At 34.5% G+C, this 19,439-nt stretch overlaps 2 protein-coding genes across 2 annotated transcripts; one reads left to right on the top strand and one right to left on the bottom strand.

Moving 5' to 3' along the window:
• The first annotated feature begins 6 nt into the window (after nucleotides 1-6).
• On the top strand, nucleotides 7-5,575 carry Rtc1 (RNA terminal phosphate cyclase 1). Its single transcript, XM_073093491.1, has 6 exons — nucleotides 7-389; nucleotides 676-861; nucleotides 3,304-3,473; nucleotides 3,995-4,129; nucleotides 4,547-4,717; nucleotides 5,362-5,575. Exons 1-6 carry the CDS (start codon nucleotides 98-100, stop codon nucleotides 5,557-5,559), a joined length of 1,152 nt encoding a protein of 383 aa, XP_072949592.1. The 5' UTR covers nucleotides 7-97; the 3' UTR covers nucleotides 5,560-5,575.
• Nucleotides 5,576-5,756: 181 nt separating this feature from the next.
• LOC140757157 (uncharacterized) lies at nucleotides 5,757-13,353 on the bottom strand. The gene is made up of 6 exons (XM_073092692.1): nucleotides 13,332-13,353; nucleotides 11,306-11,506; nucleotides 10,630-10,875; nucleotides 9,456-10,280; nucleotides 7,548-7,880; nucleotides 5,757-6,992 (listed from the first exon to the last, which is right to left on the bottom strand). Exons 1-6 carry the CDS (start codon nucleotides 13,351-13,353, stop codon nucleotides 6,799-6,801), a joined length of 1,821 nt encoding a protein of 606 aa, XP_072948793.1. The 3' UTR covers nucleotides 5,757-6,798.
• Between the last annotated feature and the right edge of the window lie 6,086 nt (nucleotides 13,354-19,439).

The following is a 19,439-nucleotide window of genomic DNA, read 5'->3' as shown; positions in this document are numbered from 1 at the left end:
ATTTACGTCAATTTGACTTTGACACTTGTTTGTATATAAATAATCCACAACTCCACGTGTTATTGAATTTAAGTTTAATCGTAATTAAATAACTCAAATGCCTGTGACAATAGACAAAGATGTGCTCGTGTACAAAGGAAGTAATCTCCTCCGCCAGAGGTTGCTTCTATCAACGCTAAGCGGGCGAGCAATAAGGGTGGAAGAAATCCGGAATACACACGATGATCCTGGCTTGCGGGAATACGAAGTGAATTTAATTCGCCTACTGGATAAGATTACGAACGGAACGCGCGTGGAGTTAAGTGAGACCGGTACGTCGCTGTACTTCCAGCCCGGGATCCTGATCGGTGGTCAGGTTACCCACAGTTGCAGCACACAACGGGGCATAGGTTAGTTACCATTACATTACTATACATTTTAAGTAATAATGCAGAGTGAAACGATGAATAAAGTATCTTGATTTAACTGCACTAAATGAAATTAATCCATTTCCTGATGTTAACTACTAATTTCCACTGATGGACATCACAAACCAACTTAAATTAGAATTAAAATATTTCATATTTATCAGTCCGAAGTATCACAGATTTACACTTATTCAAGTTTTACTTGTAGTATTGCTCCACCACTTCATAATTCAAGTTTTTGTTTACCAACTATATTGATTTATTCCAGGTTACTACCTAGAAGTGTTATTAGCTCTGGGTCCGTTCTGCAAGGAGCCTCTGAATGCTGTGCTGCAGGGGGTGACGCATCATGACCTGGACGTGTCTGTGGACAAGGTGAAGGCAGCTGCTCTGCCGATACTGCTGAAGTTCATCCTTGTTGATGATGGACTGGACCTCAAAGTTGTCAGAAGAGGTAGGCAATATAGATCTATTTGTAAAAGCATAAGCCTCCCTCTATCTATATTTGGTGACCGTCAGAATGGCCGGTCACTACCCATATTTTACATTGAAATAATTATTAAAAGTTGCTACTAATCATTAATTAATTGCTACCTTCGATTAAAAAAAAACTAAAGTACTTTTTAAGGTGACCAACCATTCTGACATCAGGCTGGCCGGTCACCTATCCAGTGAGAAGAAACGTAAATGAATCGAGTTTTTTTTCAGTCAATAGTTGCTACCAAATTACTACCTTCATATGCATTATATTGGAGAAGTCCAATACGATGCTTTAACTATGCGATACAATAACTTTTAAGGATTAAAAAATATTACGGTTTAACTACTTCGACGTCTAAACGCCTGTATAATATATGCTTATAAACAAATAATGATTTAATTTCGAATTTGCTCCTTTAATTATACAGGCGTTTAGACATCAAAATATTAGTATGTAGTAAAACTATTTTTATTCATAAAACCTAACTACATTAATAATATTCAAAACGAAACTATATATACTCGTATTATTCTAAAGTAAATTAGGTATTATAATATGTAATTAACATAATTTACTGAAGTATATTACATTATTTCAATTATGGAATTGAATCGTTTTTCTTATTTTTTTTAGCTTTATCTATTGATTCTAGTCTAACATCAGATGAGGTGCCTTTAGCTTTGACGTATGCTCTGCCATGTGAAACCATAGGCTCATTTTTTAATTGATTATGTGAAACTTCTGGATTTGTAGAATTTGGGCTTAATTTGTAAGATTTAAAGTATGTTAGTAACATGTTGCAGTGATGCTTAATACAGTAGAACCCGCTTAGGGGCCATCCATTAAACACGTGATGTTATTTTTGGCATTTTTTGACCCCCCCTCCCCCTTGATACGTGGTGATGTTTAAGACTACCCCTCCCCCCTCCCCCCTATATCACGTGTATTTTTTCGTACCTGCAAAGAATCATTTTTTTTATTTATAAAAGAATACTGGTATAAGTATCATCCAATTTTATTATAGAAAATTAAAGACTACTATAATAACGTTCAGAGGTAGACAGAAAGGTTGCAGTTTGTTTTTGACTGACATAAAAATAATGAAAGAAATGCGAAAAAGTTTTTTGTACTAGTTCATGAACATTATTTAATGTACAATATTTTCGGACCACGGATTAGCAAGACTTTCTTCAACACCAATAACTGTATAAGCATCTTGCAAGTCAGTGGTTGGCACAGTGCTTTGTTATTAAAAATAGTGATTGCTAAAAATAAGTACACGTGATATACACATACACATGATTATTGGACAGCCCCGTAATACGATCACGCTTAATACGATTTCTCGCATAATACGCCATTTTACGCCAGTCCCTGCATTTTGAGACATGTTTTCATACATTTCTTAACGCTTAATACGCTCCGTCATCCCGTTTAATACGCCTAATTCCTAACTGGCCCAACGAACGCTCGATGGTGGTAAAGCAAATATAGAGCGACTGACTATTCTGGCTGTGCCAATTCTGATGGGCCAGAAAAGTTACATTTGCTAGTTATTGGTAAGGCTAAAAATCCACGATGCTTTAAAAACGTAAGATTGTTCCCTGTAACTTATGATGCACAATCTCGACCGGCCCGGCATTCGTTTCATCAACTGGTTAAAATCTTTGGATGAACACTTCCAGATTTAAAACTAGACGCCTAATTCTATTCATTGACAATTGTCCCGCTCATCCGAAAGGTGTTGAACTAAAGAATATCAAGCGTGTTTACCTCCAAATGCGACAAGCAAATTACAACCGATGGATCAAGATCCTTACACTATGTATTTAGGTATATTAAATTAGAACATAATGCATAATACTAGTATTGTTTATTTTCCTTATCCCGCTTAATACGTTTTCTCGCTTAAGACGCGTTTTTGGTTGGGTCCCTACGAAATCGTCTAAAACGGGTTTTACTGTATTTACAAACAATTTAATAAACACCCTCATAACTTTAAAACCTTAAAAATGAATACATTTTAAAAGTTAAGATTTTCTCCAAACCTTAGGGAGAAACCCCCAGTATAGGTATCAGTTATCACCCATATGTTTTACAAATTGATTAAGTAGACTTAACGATTTACCGTCGTAGAGTCAACTTACCCAGATGATGATGCTCTGTTTTAGAGCGAAACATGTGTTGGTGGTGGTATGGATGGTGGTGTATATTTTAAATTTTTGCATCTGCACGCATCCTTTGCGGGAGGGAGGATGGTACATACTGCATGGTTTAAAATATATACCATTATACATATTTGTAGCACATTGTTGCGAAGTATTTTTAATCTTACCTTTACTTTGCGGAAATCCATGCTTTAATAGCAAAGTAACGCCTGATACAATTAACCAACAAATTGATCTATTTTAATAGGAGCCCCACCACTTGGCGGTGGTGAGGTGGTGTTCAAATGTCCCGTGCGGCGACACCTGCGGCCGCTGCAGTGGAGCAAGTGGGGGCTGGTGAAGCGAATCCGGGGGGTCGTGTACGCGCTCCGGGTCTCGCCTACTATGGCCAATCGTGTCGTTGATGCTGCTAAGGGAGTGAGTTTATATAATATCAATACAAGACTGTATATCTGACATTAGTTTTAACCCTTTACGCAAAAGGAGGCGTGCTATTATTAGGTATATTTGTTTTTGTAGGATAGGAAGACAGCATATAATGCATAATTTTCTTTGCTTATTCAAATGTGTTAAACTTTTAAGAGGCATCTGGCTATGTATTGACACAAATGTACATAACAAAGTAACAAAAATAAAATAGATTTTTTCTAAAAAAGAACCTAATTACTATTAAACGAAATAGTCAATCTTCATTGATATTCAAAATTTGTTCGTTGTATTTAATACTTAGTCATAACAGGATTTTGTTGCTCGGAAAATAGGTTTTATTTGAATTTAAGCAAATGTATGTAAATTTTGCTTTTTAATAAAAATTGGCTTCAAGAACCTATACTTACAGATTTAACCATTGAAAAACTCTCCATATATTCATCCAAATGATCTCCATTGGTGAATTATATAAGTTACAATCAAATATTTATTAAGATTTTTATTTACAGGTAATGTTAAAGTTCCTTCCCGATGTGTACATAAATACGGATCAGTGTCGCGGCCCCAACGCGGGCAAGAGTCCTGGGTTCGGCATCAGCTTAGTGGCGGAAACTAATGAGAAGACATTCTATTGTGCAGAAGCAGTAAGTACTAAATTAAAAAATATTTATAAAACATCCTTCATATTTATTTTCCTAATGTTGGGACACATTTTTGGTTCATTGTATTATTTTAACCGACTTCAAAAAGGAGGTGGTTATATACATTACAATTATCTTACCTCATATTTTTATTTGAATTAATAGGTTAGCAATTTTCAGGTAAATTTATTTTATAACATTGGACCATAAATACCATATATTGATTTGTACATAAAGTCTATCAACTACGATTACCTTCGGATATGCTACCTTCGCATTTTCAGAGCGCCGTTTCTATCGCACGAATTTTCATCGCAAATCTTCAATCGATACTACGAAATGCTACAATATTTCCTGATGTTGTAAGTCTTTGTAGTTTATCGTACTTACAATCTTAATTATTTCATCTTTTACAATCAGAAATCATTAGAAGCGGGGTCAGGCGAGACCTCCCTGCCCGAAGACTTAGGTCGACAATGCGCACTGCGTTTGCTGGATGAGGTGCATCGTGCTGGCGCTGTGGACTCCGCCTTCCAGTGGTTGTTAGCGCTATGGATGGCGCTGGGGCAGAAGGATGTCAGCGAATGTGTTGTGAGTACACTTTTATCTACCATTGAACTAACAATAACATTGTGTCACAGATTTATTAACAAAAAATTAAAAGTGACTTACAATAATAAAATTAACACAAAAAGAAATGAATATTAGCATCAATCGGATAGAACAGACATTTTCACGTCGTAGTGCAAAATGTACAATGTTGATCGTACATTATAGCTAAAAAATCTAACATTTGATTTAATAAAATAAAAAAAAATTGTTAAATTTTTGATAAAAATTATATATTATAATATAGGAGTAGCAGACCATACATACAGCATACAGTCCACCTGATGGTAAGTGGCTACTGCCGCCCATGGACATCTGTAATCAACCCCAGATAGGATTAGATATTCCTACCTGAGGTCAGCCACAGATACGGAAAAGCCTGTCTCCCTTACCATACTCTTCAAACCGGAACACAGCAGCGCCTAACACTGCTGTTATTAGGTAGATAGGTGTGGCGGTGGTACCGTCGAAGTCGAACCACAAAGGGTTCTACCACCTTCGAACTAAAAAATACTAAATATCTTGGTGGTGGTAAGTTTGGCCTGAGTTTGTTTTATTGCATTTTTTATTACAAATGACAATGTCGACACCTATTATTAATTATTTATTCCGTCTGTTTCTCTCAGGTGGGCCCTTTATCAGACTACACGATCAGATTCCTTCAGCACTTGAAGGAGTTCTTCGGAGTGATGTTCAAACTAGAAGTGCTCAGGTCAGAGTCAGACGACGAGGCGTCAGATGACGAAGACCAGGCTCCCACACAGAAGGTGAAAATGACTTGCGTCGGTATAGGATATGTGAATATTAGTAAGAGGACTTTGTAAATAAATGTGGAACGCACTTTCTGTTTTTTATTTATTAATTCTGCATTATAAATAATGTATGTTTTAGTGTGAATAATTAGTGTAAAGCTGGGAAAGAATTTTTTTTAAAGATATTGAAATTTTGCGAGCAGATTTTTTACATTAAGTTTATGTGAAGAATAGTGAAGTATCAAACTGCGTAAATAAAGAAAGTAATATTTATAATAAAAATCTTTATTCGTCTAATCATATAAAATAATCTTAAAAACTAGAATTGTAAAATAATTAAGGCACATTTCGAAATAATTTTCCTATTTTACTAGTAACCAATTAAAATGGCGTTTTACTGACGCGCATAATTCATTTAATAACATTATAGTTACATTATGTTTGCCTTATTCCACTGTAGGTACATACGAAAAGTACATAAATAAAAAATTGGCAGTGAAATCCATACACTAATAGATTAAAAATAGGTTAATTAATCATAAAATACAGATTATAAACGAGAAATGTACATAATAAAATAATGTAAGGATTATGAAATTATATTAGAGGAAATAATTAAATTGTATCTTCTGACTTAGAACAATAGAAAATGATTTAAAATAAATAAAAAATGAGTATTGCTATCTTATGGATATCTACATATTTTTCGATGCACTCGAAAATTATTGTCACCTTTGTTGATTTTTTATATCATTACCAGATCCAGTATAGTTGATAAAAATATATCACAAAATTTAATATTTAAAATGTCGATATATAGTTAAGGAAGTATGAATTAGTGATACTTTTAAAACTGGATTAATTTCGCTCCATAGGTATAAAGGAGCAAATATCACATCACATTTTTACCAATTAAGGCAATTTTGAATTTAAATTTAATGTGGCTAGATCTTTGTGATGACTGGAAGCTTTTCTAATACTTAAGTAAGAGTATTCATAAAACCATAGATACAGACAAATCATAAAATTCTCCATGCATTGTAGTATTATTTGTGTACATAAATTCTCTTTTCTAACAATTAAGGGTACGCACACATTTTATCTACCCACATTGTGCATTAAAATTATAGATGCTTCTATTAAATCTATAACTTTAAATACTATAATTTTCACGTTGAAATACTGTGATTCTAAATTTGTTTGTGCTATATTAACAATTGATTGTGCTAGTTTATAAAAAAGACCCCAGCCATCTACACCTAACCTCATCAGTCAGACACGAATAGGTCACTTAAGTCCCGAGTGACCAGATCATAGGTCCTTCTCATCACACCCTAGCCCCGCGGACCAGTTGCAGATGCCCCCCACGGGGTCGAAGGAGAGACCTTTAGGACAGATGTACTCCCAGCCGAGCAGAGATCCGTTTTCAATCCGCGCGCACGAGATAAACTTCTTACAAGATGTTGGATGCGGGAAGTTGCCGATGTCTAGACATTCGATTGAGTCTGGAAATAAATCAGTATTTTTAAAGCAAGGTCAGATATAAAAACACAGACAAATAGATCACTTGTAAAATTACTCTTTACAATCAAGCTCAGAACAAAACAATTGACATGTAATTATTTTTTTCACTGAAACTGAAGCTCGTACTTATGTAATTTACTTTTGTTAAGCAAATAGATAACTGGAAATTTTACTCAAAAGACAACAAAACTACTATGTTTTTTCACTCTGCAATTACTTGCATGTTAAGACTTTTGTTTAAGAATATATGGGGCTGCTAGAACCAGAGTGGCCTAACTGCATTGTATTTTTTTTTAACTTATCTGTATTTTCTTAATTTAAAAATGTTGTATAGTCCGCGTAAAACTGCTAGTCCGTTCTGAATATAGAAATCGCGTCGTCATAGTAAATTGTATGACTACACCTCCTCGCAACAACTTCAGAGCGGACTATACACTTAGTTTTCTCCATATTGTAAATAGTTTTTTGTAGTTAGGCTACTCTGGTTCTGACAGCCTCATATATACCTCAGTGCAAAATTTTCTACTGTTACTAACCTTTTCCATGTAGTACCACTTTGGTCCCCTCTTCGTATTTGCCGACCATCTTTTCGTTGCTGTCGTCATAATAATCATAATTGGCTATCGGCCTGTAAGTCTTGTTTTCTTCCTTCACCAGAATCTTCTGGACCTTCTGGATTTTGTCGAAGGGTTTCCTCGTGGTTACCCTTCGGGGTTTAGGGGTAGTTGTGGTCTCAGGGGCGGCTGCGGTCGTCGGCCGGAGGGTGGTGGAAATCTTACGGAAAACTGTCTTCTTCTTGGGTGGTTTTGTTGTTGTCGTTGTTGTTGTTGTTTGTGGTGTCGTTATCGGGGAAAGGTATTGGTATTCATCTGGAAAATAGAGAATTGTATTTATCGTATTGCTTATGATGTTATGAAGCACCGGTTATAAAAGAAATTTAGGGACTTGAGTTATTAGATATTGGTAGAAAAAAAAGTAGAAATATGATGCCAGGTAGATTTAACAAATCATCAATCATAGTATATTATTACTGGGGTATTTGTTTCCAGATGGGTGTTCCTTTAACTACTTGTTTTTGTAGGATACAATTTAATGTCGTGTTTAATGATCAGTATCGTTAGGTAATACCAAATCAACAAATATTTTCATAATCTTCGAACATTTTATTAGGCAACATTTAGTGAAAAAACGTGTTTTATTATAACTGGTACAATTGATCGGTATTTCTCATTGAACGGTATCTATAAAAATGATTACATTCTCGCTGGTAACTCAATAACACGTAATTGCGATGACAATAACTACTCAGAAGGTAAAGTGGAACAATAATAATCTTCATTCCTAAAGGTCAGTAAGGTAAGTGTAAAAGGAATGGGGAAGTTATTAATACATAAGGTCGAGAATTCCGACATAATTGTTACGGAGTGTCAGTTGTCAAGTGTATTGTCCGTTATATTTTGGTCAATAAAATGTGATCGATGGTTTAATCCCGTGAAAACTTTTAGAGTTATGAAAATTGTATACAACAAGGTAAAATATGTATTGATTTTACAAAAGCAGGCAATTATAAATCAAGTGTAGAAATAATTTTATGCTATCATGTTATTGAAATAAATATTGATTAAATTACTATTAGGACTAGATTTCAACTCTTTTTTGTTTAGATGTAGTAGGTATTTTATTGAACATTTTTAACGATTATTTTAGAATTTTACATATTTTGTTTTTTACTTCTGCCTGTTAATTTTCTATGTTTATATTATGTTTGTATAGTAGTTAATTAACATCTAACATTATTAATGTAAACATTATTTTAGATTAATAAAGCTGCTCTACATAGCCCGTGTATGGCATATGTAAATCTATGTATGTATTATATGGATTCAATTTCCTTTTTAAAAGTTGTTCAAAGTAAAAGTTGAATCTCTGAAATAATTCGTTATGTAAAATGAAAGTTGTTTTGGCATGCACAACAAAACACATCACATGTAACTATTTAATTAAATTTTATAGATCTCTGTAAAATTATGTAAAGTTCAACACGTATCTATTGGAAAACAAAACATTCCTACAATGTACGAGTATGTTATGTATTTTTATGGTATGAAATAAAATTGTAAAAATTGTGAAATGAAATAAATTCATCAGTTGTTTGTTAATTCTGAATTTGGTGGATCGTCTACGAGCGATTAATTCAATTTAGCAATGTTGAGAGGTCTTTATATGTGCATGGTATTAGTGCCACTTTTCCAGATGGAAAGCGTAAGTAACTTGTGTCCATTTACAAAGATAACACAATCATCATATGTCATCTACTTTAAAACGTTGAAAGCTAATACAAAATCCATGTGTGTCACACAGGAATTTTGTATTAGCAACTGAACATTAAATGATTCTTAAAATTCTAGAAGGGGAAAGATAACAGTTAATGCAAATGTTCTTACCGTCGTAAGCTTTAGTTACTGGCGATTCCAGGAGGTACTCCCGAGTGAAGTACGAAGGTTCTTGACTAGGGCTGTACGCGTCCGTCGAATACCCGAAGTCCACTGGGACTGGTATGGGCCCATTGGAGTTCTGGTACCGCACTGTAGGAGCTAGTTTTTCGCTAGAAACCTGGTATCGAACCGTCGACCGTTCTCTCAGCGTTTGGGTCGCAGGTGTGGCTGAGAATCCTGAAGGTTTCGATACTTTTCCCGTGAATAGGGTTGGGAAAGTCGGCGGAGCGGTATCAGCGGCTACGGTATACCGTCCCGTCACTTCTTCCCCTACATTTATCGTTACTCCCGATGCTGTTGGAGTTATCAAATTCGCTGAGTACCCTGGCCGTCCCCTGGTCGTGTATTCGTATGTCGTTGGCCCATTCGTGTCAGTTTGAGTGTACCTAGCTGTCGAGCCATCCACACCTACGCTCTGTGGCCCGGATATCGTTGGATTGATCAAGTTCGTCGAATAACCTGGTCTAGAAACTTTGGCAAATATGTCCGTGCTGTACGTTGTAGGACCGTTCGAGTTTGGACCGGTGTAGCCTGTACCAGTTTGGCTGTAACCAGTGTTGGTGTAAGACGGTGTATTTGTGTATTCTTCGGTGTAAGTCGGTACTTTGTAATCGTCAGTGTATTCGGGGCTGGTGAATTTGTATTCGACGGTGGTTTGGACGGGCGTGGTCTTCTTGGTTGGCTTGACGTTTTCATCGTAATCCTGTATGATAGGGATTGGTGCCGCTAAGAGCTGATGGGCGGCTAAAGCTACGGCGGTTTCTGCGCTTATATCTGCATAAACAAAAATCATTATCAATTTTGAAACATTTATGGCCTAAAATAGATGCAATTATTTGACAGATTTAAATTCATATTATTAATATAAGTTGGTAACATTTTTTATTGCGTTATCTACCTACAAATTTTCCGTAGTTCATTAATTACGTTAATCCGTCCGAGATTTTAGCCCAAGACAGATTTTGAATTAATATACTTTTCGATATTACGCTAGCTAATTGGAGAATGCAATATCTGTTAATTTTTTAGGTACGCGTATAATTTATATATATGAAAATGATCAAATCATCTAGTAGTTTAGTATTCCTCGTAAGAAACTATCCTGTTACTTCCTCTGACCTACCTTCAACAGTAGTTCTTCCTTCCGTAGTAGCGTCTGTGGTTTCATCCTCCTTTTGCCTCAACGCTTGATCCAATTGGTTTTGCTTGAAGGTGGCGCTATATTTCTTGCTCTGTCTCTTCCTCTCATCTTCGTTGGTAGCTGACGGGTTCTGGTCTTCATCCTTGAGGGACACCAACGGGCGACGTTGAACCTTCGCAGTGTTTCGTGGTGGAGCGCGAGTTGTCAATGTGGGATCTTCGATCGCATCTGTGAAATTACCTATCCCGTGAACAGATTGTTCTAAACCATGCAGATGAAAATGAAATATTTAAGGAAAATGGTGAGTCGTCGTCAAAGCACAGTGTTCCTATGTATTATGTGTAATATTTTATAATAAAAACTTTACATTGAATTTAGAATTATACGGGTCAAGACATAGAATTACATTTTTTTGTCAAACACCTCTAAGCTATAGAAGATTTCTGTGGACGCTTGAAATAAACGAGAAGTTGCCATCTTCTTCATTTCGTTGCTCATCTTCAAAGAGAGCTTTGTTGGCGACTTTTAAAGCCTCGTACCAGGATAAAATATAAGGTATATTAAATTTATTGTAACATATTCGGATTTGAATGCCAACATGACCTTAAAAGAAATATTACTGAACAACATGATTATTTTAAAACAGGAAATGTCTTACCGGTATCCCCTATATCAACGATGTCTTGCAACAGTTCCTCACTCGCTAGTTCGTCTACCGTGGCCTGTGTGGTGGTAGTGGTGGTGGTGGTGGAGGTGGTGAGCGTCGTGGACACCGGGCGACGGCGGCTCGCCACTCGGAACGGTCTGCGAGTTACCGCCGCTATTGGTGACGACGCCGATGGAGGTCTGGGTAGTGTTGCTATAACAAAATGTTTTTTATTAAATTTTGGTAAATGATAAGTGGTAGTCGCTGTATAGAATTATTTTAAATAATATGAGTGACTGTCATAAGACCTAATTTTTTTTATATTTTTGTTCAAGATCTAACGGTAACAGCACCACACAACCTCTATATTCCTATAGGCATGTTTGGTTTGCTATAGTATTCTCTAATTAAAAAAATATTTTTTTTTTTAATTTCTTTCAGAAAACCTATATTCTTATTATAATCAGAACTAATAAAAGAAACCTTTGGGTGGAAGCGTATATCAGTATACTTATAAATTATGCGAAGGATTGACGCTACGACTATTGATTTTTTTTTCAAACCCATGGCACGGCAACTTTCATCATACATACTGCATATCTGTTATATAGAAATATCTGGTACCTATTTACAACTACCACACTACTAAAAAGTAGCTAAAGTACTGGATAGAAAGCGGTCTCATAGGTTTCTAGTGGATGGGTGGCGACTGGGCGAGACCGGCTTATTTGGCTAGAACAACTATCGAAGTTAAGTTTTTATAGTTCGTAATATTAAGTTTTTATTTGAATCTAGTGGCAATAAAGGACGTTACTTATCACACAGGAAAAACTTATCTACACCTTATTCGATCTTAAAAATATCTTGAAGCGCCTGTATCTTCGTTATGGACGCGTTGATGACAGAAAAGTCAATGAATTAATTGTACCTACCTATAATTTTATTAATGAAGAGGTTTTTGTAATTGAGCAACTTGTATTTCTTATCATATAATATTCTATACAAATTATTGTTTATTTATTATTTGGCCTAGTACTATATAAATGATCGCATAATATAAAAGAAAAATCTGCTCTAAAAACAAAATATCTGCATAGCGGGATCAACTGCGGTTAAAAAACTATTTTGGAATACCATCAAAATGAAAGAAAATCTTCAATAAACACAAAGGACAAAAAGGATTTAGGAGAACAAGGATTACGAATACATAGCTTCAGAATATATTGTAATATATATGAAGATATAAAAATAAAGTATTTGAATCTGTAACCTGAGCCACAACCGTTAGCTTGTTCTATCAAAAACTTTGCAATAACCTATGAAAATAACCACCTGTACTTAATATTGTCGGTATTTCTTAACTTGATATATTGTTTTCAGTATTGGCGCCAGTTATAAGCTCTGTGATGATATCATAATCCAATTACACATTCCTTTGTTTGTGGACTATAATAGCCGGATATAATCATTTTGATCCTCGTAGCGATCACTGTGCGAACAATGTACCAGTATTTTTTATTTATATATATCATTGCCAATTCTCGTATCAAATGTAAGAATATTTCCTTTTATTTTGGTGTGTAAACGAGTTGAGGGCATGAATAAACGTATCAGATTATATCGCATATTATCAATACCTGTCATCATTAATGATTTAAGTAGACAATGTATACCAATCTACAATGTTACCGAAATGTATCTATAATAATCTAATATATTCGAAATGTTTAGAAAATTTATCAATATTGTAAAGCAAGATAAGTAAGTATACAAATATTGAGACGCACAACATTACTAGTTTTCGATACCTTTAACGGGATCGAACTGTATGTATACTGTCCGCCACGCTAAGATCGACACTCATTTAAGTAACCAGTGTATAGTGTTTCCTAAGGCATATAGGTAAAACATACGTAACGTAACAAAAAGATGCAATGTCAGCAATAAATATGACAATTTAGTATCGTGTCAAATTAGTGCCGTGGGAGTATGACCCGTTTTGTAACTGTACTCAGCCCTATTATTGCGTGATTCTCACGCTCTTGTTGTAACAGAGGCATTTTTTCCGCGAATTTTCTACTGAGAAAACACAATAGCTAAAATGACGCTTTACTATCATGCGATCGAGTGAAGATGAGGTTTTGAATGGGTAAGTTTGTTACATATTTTAAAATCTACAGTAGAAAAGTAGAATATTTTTTTTGCTCAATATTTTAATATGGATTTCAACTAAGTATTTAATAAACATACTTAAATATATTCACTAGAAGATATCTGGTTATGTAAGGCTTTTGAAGCCTCTTTAAATATTTATTTATCGTTTTTTTATTTTTATTTGACAAATGGATTACGTTAGGTTTATGTTAGTTAGGTTAGGTTAGGTTTAGTTTAATTATAAACCTAGCAGTTAATTAACAGGCGTAGTTATTAGCTTGAGTTTGATCAAATTCTGATTATATCGAGTAAGAAATTTGCGTCAGAAACAAAACATATTTTAACGTCAATAAAATTCCAATAATATAAGAGACTGGTTTTTAAATTCAATAACATAGTAAATCCTTGTATCATTTTCGTTATTTTTGTCGTGTTGCATTCTCAGCGATGTGTAAACATTATCATGTTTCATCATTCGGAATAAGATGTGGTCAGAATAAATGCATTTTAGCGTTTTGGCTAAAATTTTTATGATGCAACGTACTATACAAATGCAATATTAAATCGAGTGTCATATAAAACATGATAGGTACTTAATGTTTGACCAAAAAATGTATAAAGTAATATATTTCGCAGTTTTTATTTATTTATTTTTATAGAAAATACATATTGGTATTAGGTATATATGAAATAGTACATTACGATACGAGGACGAAAAATTTTTTTCTGACAAGTGTGAGTTTGCAGGCCGAGCCGCAGGCGAGGACTGCAATCACACGAGTCAGAAAAACATTTTTCGTCCGCGTGTTGTATAAAATTTTATATTACGGGGTCGGAAATGGGGGTTTTGCGCACGCGAAGCGTGCGTAAAACGTCAATTTACGCACGCCGTGATATAAATACATTTTCCTTTCTTTGTTGCAGCATTTTAACTTCCAAGTATTCGAGTAAGTTTGTACTTATCGAAAGTTGTGAAATGTGATTGAAGATATGGAGCAAATTAATCATTGTGTACTGTAATTAGCCTCATTAGCCAAATACTAAACTCGATTCTCACTCGCACATTTGTCCGTCAAGCTAACTGATTGGGCTATTATCACTAGTTTCGTAATAGCACCTGATGATTGATGTTACTCTTAGACACCTTCAATTCAATTGAAACAGTAGCTTTTGACAAATTGATAAATGTATGTTTAAATATTTATCACAATCGACTGTATTTCATACTTCATTTCTGTATGTAAATTATGGATGGTATTTTTTGAAGCAGATCGTCAAGATTTCCAAACTTGATTGATTGGTATAATGTTTTTTATAGATAAAGTTATGGGTGGTGTGGAAAAACCTTCGAATTATGTCAAGGATTCAAAATTCAAATGGTGCCAAGATCTCTCATGATCCTAGCTACGACGCCGATTAAGGCATAATAATCATCAAAGCTCTCAAAAGAAACCCACCATCAAAATCGTTAACTTTAAATCGCTTGGCCATTGATCTAGATGGCATGTACTAATGGGGTAATAAAATCGTTTAAAAAGGCGATTTGATGGAGCATTACGTCACCACAATCAGATGTGAATTCGTTGATCTTCCCACGGATAATGATGACAAGAACGCCGCTAACGATTTAGATTTCTCCAATCATAAGATCATTTAACAACAACGCTCTATCTTAGAAGACATTTTAACCGACGCAACATTATTATTGTACAAGAATAATAAATCTCCATATCGTTTGTGTCGGTATATCGAACATAAGTCATAACTTATATTAAATAATTAAGTCAAGAAGAGGGTAGAACAGAAAAAGTATGGTTTTATAAAATAATATAGTATATAATAATATATGACACAATAGAGTTCATAGGCAATCTACTTATTTGTCCCTGTAGTTCCGGGACTAGAATAGGGCTACGGTATCCCCTGCCTGTCGTAGGAGGCGACTAAAAGGGGGCTTCCGGGGTTGCGGGCGGCAAGAGTGGGAGCTCGAACCGTCCAGCTAGCGACCCCGGGAAGGACGGCGGTATTTGTGGTCGCATACCGTCGTAAACACTACATGGTGTGGGAGGAGCGAAAACTGCTCCTCCAGGGTAGAGCCCGATCGGGGCATCGCGCTTGGAGGGCTCCGGTTGTGTTCCGTCGGAGATCCCGGAGTTCTCCAACAAGCGTTGAGGACGGCCACCGGGGGGGTTTTAGTGCGGTAAAAATCCCACATAACCCGGCGTCGCTCCCACGTCGTCGGGTACCTTTTGAAGGTTCCCCCTCGAGAAAAAAAAAAAAAAAAAAAACAAAAGGCAATCTACTTATAATTTTAATTTTTTATTTGTTGCTTGAGTACCAGTCCCATTTCAGACGTAGTTTTCTTATAGAAAAGAACTATGTTGAAATAAATTTAATTTCTATTACAAGAGTAATAAATAACCGTTCTCAATATTTTTCTATTTATACTTTTAAGAATTAAATAAATTAAATAACGTTGTTAATTATACTGTATAAACGATATTTAATTCTACAATCTATGTTATCTGTCGACGAGAATAGTTACATAACATAAATTATTGCATTATCTATATACAATATGAAGTGTACGTATAAATCTATCAGAACATTTATCTACATGACATGTCTTCAATTTATTACATAGTAATGTTCCCCTTACATCTCCAATGAAAGACTTGAATCCAGCTAGCTATTTTTAATTAATTCCAAGACCTCCACATACATCGTCCTTGGCATTTGCCGTTTCCCGCCATTTTCCCATTTTGTTCCTTTTTTTAATTACAAATATAACGTTACGGCACAATTACGGCCAATTAAATATGTGGCCAGTATTATTTTTCGAGTGAAAGGTTTTAAACTATTTCTAATTTGATTTATTTTTATAATATTGAAATAACGCATTAAAGTATAATAATAAATCTGACCTTACAGTAAGTTAGCACTAACAAATATGTACCCTATTAAGCAAATCTATAAACTTAAAGTATTCTACTCGTAGCAAACAAAGAAATTGAATGTATTTTGTACCTAAAAGGCATTTATTTAATGGAGCTGGTTTACTCAATCAATTAATGACCGTCTTCAAATAGTTCCCACGGATGCTGGCTCGTTTGGCGACAAGCACGCAGTTCGGACGATGTAGATTTCTCTATTTGTACATACTCGATGTTGATCGCTATTCGTTCACAGCTAAGTGCTACGACGCGCTACGATTTCTAGAGTAATATTATAGAGAACTAGTGTTTGCCCGCTTCGCCCGCGTTTAAAAGATGATAATATGACATACTAACATACAAAAAACTGAAAATTCGTACCTTCATTGGAATGACAGTGTCGCCATCTGGCGAAAATTGGTCGTACCAACTCTGAAACCTTCGTGGGCTCATGGACAACAACTTTGCTAAAGATCATCACTTGATCAAATGCATAGTTTACGATTAAATCCTTACTAATATGCGATTAAATCCTTACTAATAATATACCTTAATAAATCCTTAAAATCCATAATATCGATTCTCCGATTACTCGATCTTGGACCGCCATCCCTAGTTCCCGTGGGATTTCCGGGATTAAAACTATCCTATGTCCTGTCTCGGGTCTCAGACTATCTTTGTACAAAATTAAAATCGGTTCAGTGGTTTAGGCGTGAAGAAGAGACAAACAGACAGACAGAGAGAGTTACTTTCGGATTTATAATATTATTATTGTATAAGTATGTATGTATGTACGTGGACCATACTTATGTAGTACTTTTAAAGTACATAGAGAATTATTTTTTGACGATATTCTTCTTTTTTCATTTAAGCACGTAATAATAAATACTACTTAATTGTAATATATTAGTAATATTAATACAAGAAATAAGGTTTATTTCAAATACCCATATAACTTCGCATAAAATAAAGATTGGGTTTCAAAACACGAACTCTTAAAATACGTCGTCAAATTTCACACCACTGGCCTATGACAACTTAATGACACATATTACCTTAAAACGTGAACATATAAGTACCTGAACGGCTGCATATTATCTAACATTACATAAAGGTGTCGAAAGTGGGCGTCCGTTACACTTGACCGGCTGCTTTCACTCATCTCTCCGCGAAAACGGTGTAACAGGTGGTCGTAGGCTACCTGTGGCTAGATTGGCATGGAAATACCAGGCTAGCGTTGTGATTAGCTTTAGAAATAATCAATGAAGTTATTACACTTTATTTGATTTTGGATTAAAAATGAATTCCATATTCTTGGTAATTAATTGTCTAGGTTTTCCAAAAGTTTAATATTTAAGAAATGTATTTTCAATGTTGTGTCGTATTTCATATAAACTTATGTAAGTCTATTAAATATTTATTGTTGATTAGCTAAACGTTTTTTTAATAACAATGTTTGATTGTTTGTCAAGATTACTAAACGCTAGCGATTAACGAAGGAGTGACGTAATAAGAAATTTACTCTCTCTATTTGCATAAGTTATTAAATTTAGTTAATCATGATTGGTTTAATAGTAATATTGGATATTTTGTTACTATTTTAAGTTATTAGGTTTCTAGGTAAAACTTAAAAAATAGCGTGCAATCACGCGTATATCCGCGGTCGGAAGCTAGTAGCAACCAATCACAGTATGGTGCCCCATCGCTTGAATGCTTTGTTCATGAGAGAAAGTTCTAGTTCAGTTTTCACTGCCACTTGTTGCATAACCATTGTTCTTGGATATGGTGTGAAGAGCTAATGAAGTTATGAATAAAATTATCTATAGAGAAATGTATATGGGAAAATTTATAACACTTTAAGACGTATTTGTATAGGTAAAGGCGAGCCAAGTTGAACGTAATTGGTGATTTTTTAATATATTATTTTATTATCTATATTATTATTAATATTATAAAGAGGAAAACTTTGTTTGTTTGTTTGATTGTAATAAATAGGCTCAAAAACTACTGGACCGATTTTAAAAATTCTTTCACCATTCGAAAGCTACATTATCCACGAGTAACATAGGCTATATTTTATATGTTGTATATGTATATATATATATTTGATAAATAAATTTTGAGGCGGTGCAAAGTTCGCCGAGTCAGCTAGTATTATATATGGGTTTATGGCGCGTTAGAAGAAAAAGATGAGAAACCCCACGGATTGGCACGTGAAAGCGACAGGGTTAAGTGGTCATTGCTCTAAGACCCACTCCTCCGGGCTCATTTAAAAACAAAAGTTTACATCTTTCTTTAGGCCTTAAAAATTTAATAGAGATAGTATTCAATTTTGTCAACGAACAGGTTATTACATGCGTGACCATTTTCATATCATAAATGTCTAGGCACATTATCTTCGTCACGCTAAAGAAGTATAACTTCTCATAGTTATATCAAATTAAAGAAAAAAATAACAAAATAATGATAAATCCAAATAAAGGTAAAGGATCGTTGAAAATATGTCGATTAGAATACATCCTGTAGACATAATAACAAATTACATCCGTTTCTGCGGAATTATAATTTACATAATGTAGAGACAAAAATGTCAATAAATGTCATGTTGAATAAATTAATGATAGCTAGGGAATTTCCTACGCGCTTATTTATAAGATATGTTGGGAAAAATACTTTGGATAAAAATACTAAACTCAAGAAAATTATTTGTAAAATATTTTTATGAATGTGAAGTAACAGACGATCATCCTGATCTATCTGCATAAATCTATACTAACATAAATAAATGTGTGTAATTGTAGAGTCCCTTGTAGTGTAGAGTGCTTCTTATATAAAATCACCTAATTGTATAATAATTTCTAAGTAATGTCTTTACAAAAGTGTAGAGCATCTTATTATTTAACAATTTATTTAAATCACTTTTAGATACAAAAATGTATCCTAACAAAAAATATAAGATGGTGTGAAAACATCAAATTTTGCTAAATATCTTATCATGAATATAATTTGTTTACATTTTTCCTGAAAATGTCGATTTAATATTTATAAATAAATAAATT

The sequence above is a fragment of the Epargyreus clarus genome, unplaced genomic scaffold (assembly GCF_041222505.1).
Source record: "Epargyreus clarus isolate Ecla_fem2 unplaced genomic scaffold, WU_Ecla_fem_2.2 ptg000004l, whole genome shotgun sequence".
NCBI classification, from domain to species: Eukaryota; Metazoa; Arthropoda; class Insecta; order Lepidoptera; family Hesperiidae; genus Epargyreus; species Epargyreus clarus.
This window is presented reverse-complemented; position numbering and strand designations above follow the sequence as displayed.